The sequence below is a fragment of the Quercus lobata genome, chromosome 1 (genome assembly GCF_001633185.2).
Source record: "Quercus lobata isolate SW786 chromosome 1, ValleyOak3.0 Primary Assembly, whole genome shotgun sequence".
NCBI lineage: Eukaryota > Viridiplantae > Streptophyta > Magnoliopsida > Fagales > Fagaceae > Quercus > Quercus lobata.
The window spans coordinates 8,794,014-8,798,994 of record NC_044904.1 but is presented as its reverse complement, the minus strand read 5'-3'; the positions used below and the strand labels follow the sequence as shown (position 1 = coordinate 8,798,994).

Here is a 4,981-nt window from a genome sequence, read left to right as displayed (position 1 = left end):
CAGCAATTACCAAAAAATAATCCGTCCCTACCAGAAGGATCCCCCAGCTCTTGCCATTCATTCATTTAATCATTTAAATGCTGTAATAAATAGATAAGAAAATGCAGAAAACAAAATAAGGGGTTTTATCTACCACCATCACCATGTGCACTCATGGATCTTATTTATGCAATGAGCTTTCAACCACATCCACATGCCACCAAACCAAAGAGAAAAATGAAGAACAGAACATAGAAATTCATATTCCATTCATCATCGCTTGGTTGTAAGAAAATTTTCTTTAAGAACATATGGAAGCAAAATACAAAACTTGCCGCAAAACTGTTCATAGAGTACAAAAATTCATTTTATTAAGACATTTCTCCTCAAGAATATTCGCATGAGAGACTCTCCAGGTTCAAAAGGGTAGTAATATCCTCTGTTTCAATCACACCCTAAAAATAACTAATACAACTTAGAAAATTGTAGATCCCTACTTCAACTGCAATGAAATTATCTGAATAAATGGTTTTACTTTGAGGGTGTGAATCTGTCAAATCAGCAAAAACTGAGACAGTGAAAAATAACATTATTAAAGTTTCACCAGTACAGAAATCCCCATCCCTGCAGAGAAACTATAAACCAACACTTTTCTCCAGCTTTTGAATCTGGTTGAGGAAAATCCATGTCATCTGCATAAAAAAACAAACATCCAAAAATCAGAAAATACGTGAAAAAAATCCAAGAACAGTGGACAATCGAGGGAAAGTAAATTTTCAGCAAATGGTTCAGTATCGTGCCAGGACCCAAAAAAAACATCTGAGTATAAAACTCAACACCAATATGTAAATGCACACACATAGAGAGAAAGAGAGAGAGAGAGAGAGAGTACCATGACATGGGGGGCAATTCTAACACAATATACTGGAAATCCAGTGTAAAATTTAAAAGGTCCTCCACTTTTCAGGGTTTTGAGCGCACAATCTAAAGAGCCAGAGTAAGGAAGCTTCCCCTCAGCATCAGGTTGCATCTTCTGAATCTGGGTTTTGACATAATCAAATGGCAAACTGCAAGCTGCAGCAAAGAACCCTGAAATGGTACTAGCACCTGAGGAGAAAAAAAAAATAAGACATTTATCAAAACAAAGACAAGATAAACATTTTCTGGGAATGAAAGCCAATGCCTTTTTTTCATAAGTAATGAGAGCAAAATACTTGTTGAAATAGAGTTTGAATTGGACTAAATCAAAACTCCTATTTGCACACTCCTTAATGGAAGACAGAGCAAATGATTTATTCTTTGCATACTTTTTACCACACACACAGCATCTAGAAGGCTCCTTGGATGCATATACATCTTCGCCTAGGAACCTCAAAAATCATAGGCTGAATACTCATAATACCCAACTGAATTTCACTGTGGTTTTTGCGTATTAAGAGGGACCAAAAAAAGAGGCATGGCTCTCACCTTAGCACCATTTACATGGTTTAAGGCGAGCTCCTCACTAAAGGCACCTTCAAAAGTGTTGCCTACCTTTGCCTACTATGTGTGACAGTCCCAAAAAATGAATGTCAATACTACCAATTGAATAAATATTTTATTTATTATTATGTCTTTAGTATTCTAAAAAGTCATGTGACTAGCATGTGACCTTTAATGAAGTTGGATGGTTAGGATTTAATTGTTTTATGTAAGATGAAGGGCTAGGATTCTAGGGTTACTATTTGAATATTTCTAGAGCTCTTTGAGCTTAGAAATTGATATGTGATTGTTCCTACTTCAATCCTATTATCTTTTTCTTTGCCTTAAATGGTTGTTGTTGGAATTTCTTCTTAAACCCTTCTCCAACACTAGATCTATGTTCTCACCACCACAACCCCGCCCCTACCCCCCACCCCTGCCCTTTCCCCACCTTTGACAAATTAAATAGCAACAAAACAAGCTTATTCCATTAGTGCCCCCACACCTGCCCTCTAAAAGATCTCCAAGATCCATTCCTACTTGGAAGAGAGGGTGAAATGGAAACTGTCTTTGCTGCATGATAATAATCATCTTTATTAGCCAAAAGGAAAATGGAAAGCCATTTAACAAGCAAATGCAATGCAACATAAAATATATGTTCAAACCCAAGCCTTCATATACAAGAGCTCTCTATCAAAGAAGAATGCTAAATGAATGCAAAGAATAAATCTGCTTCAAAAATCTTTCCTAAGGTTAAACAAAACTCCTGCTAACATTTGAACCCCAAATCTTTTACAATGTCATATATTTACCTCCTGAAGAAAAGGATTTGTTAAAATAAGCAAAGTCCATAATACTATTATAGACTAAATTTCAACTATAAAGTATTCTGCTGCCAAACTCATGCAAAATAGTAATACTAAACTTTTTAACATGAACCAATATCTATACTTCTTGCAAAGAATCTTACCTATCACTGTAGCACCTTCACCAAAACCAAGATTATCCTTGAAAAGCTCCACACTTTGATCATAAGAGGCAAGCATTCCCATGTTCAGTGCCATTGCTCTCACTACAGTAGGTCCAGCACCTTTCCAGAGTGCCAAAACTCCCTCATCTTTAACAATACGAGAGAGTGCATGGAAGGCATTTTTGTAATGCCGTTTCTGGGCTTCTGGCAAAGTGGCATCAGCCTGCATACGGATAAGTGCTAGATCTGCTGGACTACCAACAGATGCTCCAATAGCACCAGCAGTAAGCCCACACAAAGCTTTCTGATAAAGAGGTAGCGGCTTTCCATCATTGGCTTCAATTGCTTTGTTCGTCAAAATCCTAAGGAAAACAAAGGCAACCATTTGGATACATGAAAATGGTAATAGCATATAATACAAAGTTTTTTGTTTTATTTTTAAGTATTACATCCACCCACTAGGAGTCTAGGGCTTGAGCCCATGACCTCACCCTCTACCTTGCTCTTGCAAGGAGAGGAGGTGTCATTTGAACTAGAGCTTACTGCGAAAATAAATAATTTAGGTGTGATTTCAAAAGTTGAACCCACTTGAAAAGATCTAGATTCACAAAACCAAATGTTCAAAAAAACCAAGTACCCTAAGAATTTTTTATCTTTTAACAAGAATTAGGTAATACTTACGTTGGTAAGATGTTTTTTAAGTTAAATAGACAATGCTGCCAAAAACTTACTTGAATGATCCAAGTCGTGCTGTGGTATATGTTGCTTGTCTGAGTAGTCCAGCAGATAGCCCCTGCTCAAAATAATGCAATTAGACCAACTAATGTGCTTTTGTGTGTGCAATGTGTGTGTTCCCAGACGGGGGAGGGAAGGACCAAATATCAAGACACAACACATAGGTACAATTTGAATCAAACAAATCACAATAATTACGGCCAAATTAAATTACACCATTAAGCATGTAACCCCTCATTAGCCTCTTATTCTGACATTTAAACAAGCACCCTCTACATAAATTCATACACCAAACTAAACAACGGGCAAATACTTAACACAATCCAAACCATATAGCTCATTTGAAAATAATGAGGATATCACCCTAATGTACACACTATATGATAAATTTAAATCCTCAACTAAGTCATTGTAAAGATCCATTTTTTTAATACAGATCTCGAATAACAAAAACCAAGTTCGATACTTGAAAACACATACATGTCTTTATAGCTGAGATAAACAAATCATATTGTATAAAAATCCGAACTTTTTATTATTTTGTAGAACCAAACCTTGTAAAAGGCACCAAAGCCCTCCTCCTTAAGCATGTTCCTCGCTACCGAGCCTGCTGATCCCTGACCCAATTGAATCCTCACCTATACCAATCCAAAAAACGAGAAACAATAACAAACCCAACATAAATTAGTACCCATTAAACCATACTACACAATTTAGCAAATAAAAAAAAAAATCCCTTTAAATCACAGATCTAGAACCCATCAGAGAAAACAAATATGCAGCACAAAAAGATCAAATTTTTTTAAAGGGTGTCAATGAAAACAGAGAAACAGAAACATGGGTATTGATCTAAACATGAAAAGGACTCACCTTGATCATATCGATGGGTTGGATGACACAGGTGGCGAGCATACCAGAAGTTCCACCATTAACAAAAGGCTTCACTGTTGGCCACACACCAATGGACTTGGCTTTCTTCTCATCACCCATTCTTGGATTTGAAAGATGAGTGGTTTGGGAGCTCAAAAGGGAGAGAGAGAGAGAGCAAGAGAAGAAAGGTGGTTTTTTTTTTCAGAGAGTACGGGAGAGAAAGAGGAGGCAATATATTGCTATATAGAAAGAAATAAAAACCCTCTCTCTCTCTCGCTCTCGCTCACACTCTGTTTCTTTCTCTCCCCCAAGTGTGAAGGAAAATTAGTGTACTTTTAATTTTTGTTAGTTGTATTTTTTTGAGTGAGTAATGTATGTTAATTATTTGACCCTTGATTTCCGATGAATTACAATCTTACCACCACAACACCACTTTAGATTGACTTGATGGTTATAAAAGTTTTTGATGAACTCATGGTTATAAAAGTTATAACGTGTGACTTGTTGTGCCTTGTGAGTACAGAGTACTGCAGCTGGCTTTGTTACTGTTAGTTTGTTACCAAGATAAATAAATAAATAAATAGAAGGTAGGCCTATATATAAATGAAACTAAAAAGTTGCAATGAGATTCATAAATAATAACAAAAAATAAGTTATAAAATCTAATAAATTTAAGCTTTCATCACTTTTCAAACACACCCTTAGTGTGAGTTGACTTTGTTATAATTTGCTTCACAAACTTTCTTCTTTTTTTTTTTTTTTGAGAAATATTTGCTTCACAAACTTTCAATTATTGCATTTGACTTCATAAATGTTGGGATAAAATAAAATCATTAAGAGATTCATCCAAAATATTTGTAACAATTTTATTTAAATTCAAACAGGATGGAATCAAAATGTAACAATTGAAAAGGCTTGTGAACTAAATTGCGGTGCTTCCAGTTAGTAAGACTTTGTAGTTATATT

At 35.6% G+C, this 4,981-nt stretch overlaps 1 protein-coding gene across 1 annotated transcript; it reads right to left on the bottom strand.

Moving 5' to 3' along the window:
* Positions 1–310: 310 nt before the first annotated feature.
* Positions 311–4,336, bottom strand: LOC115977461 (mitochondrial dicarboxylate/tricarboxylate transporter DTC). The gene is made up of 6 exons (XM_031099321.1): positions 4,016–4,336; positions 3,700–3,783; positions 3,142–3,203; positions 2,411–2,772; positions 872–1,086; positions 311–671 (listed from the first exon to the last, which is right to left on the bottom strand). The coding sequence occupies exons 1-6, from the start codon at positions 4,133–4,135 to the stop codon at positions 615–617; spliced, it is 900 nt and encodes a 299-aa protein (XP_030955181.1). The 5' UTR covers positions 4,136–4,336; the 3' UTR covers positions 311–614.
* Between the last annotated feature and the right edge of the window lie 645 nt (positions 4,337–4,981).

Coding starts and splice junctions, on each gene's coding strand:
- LOC115977461 (XM_031099321.1), bottom strand. CDS start 4,135: ATGGGTGATGAGAAGAAAGCCAAGTCCATTGGTGTGTGGCCAACAGTG. Junction 3,784..4,015: donor AACCCATCGATATGATCAAG/GTGAGTCCTTTT, acceptor GGATTGGTATAG/GTGAGGATTCAATTGGGTCA. Junction 672..871: donor GAATTGCCCCCCATGTCATG/GTACTCTCTCTC, acceptor TTTTTTATGCAG/ATGACATGGATTTTCCTCAA.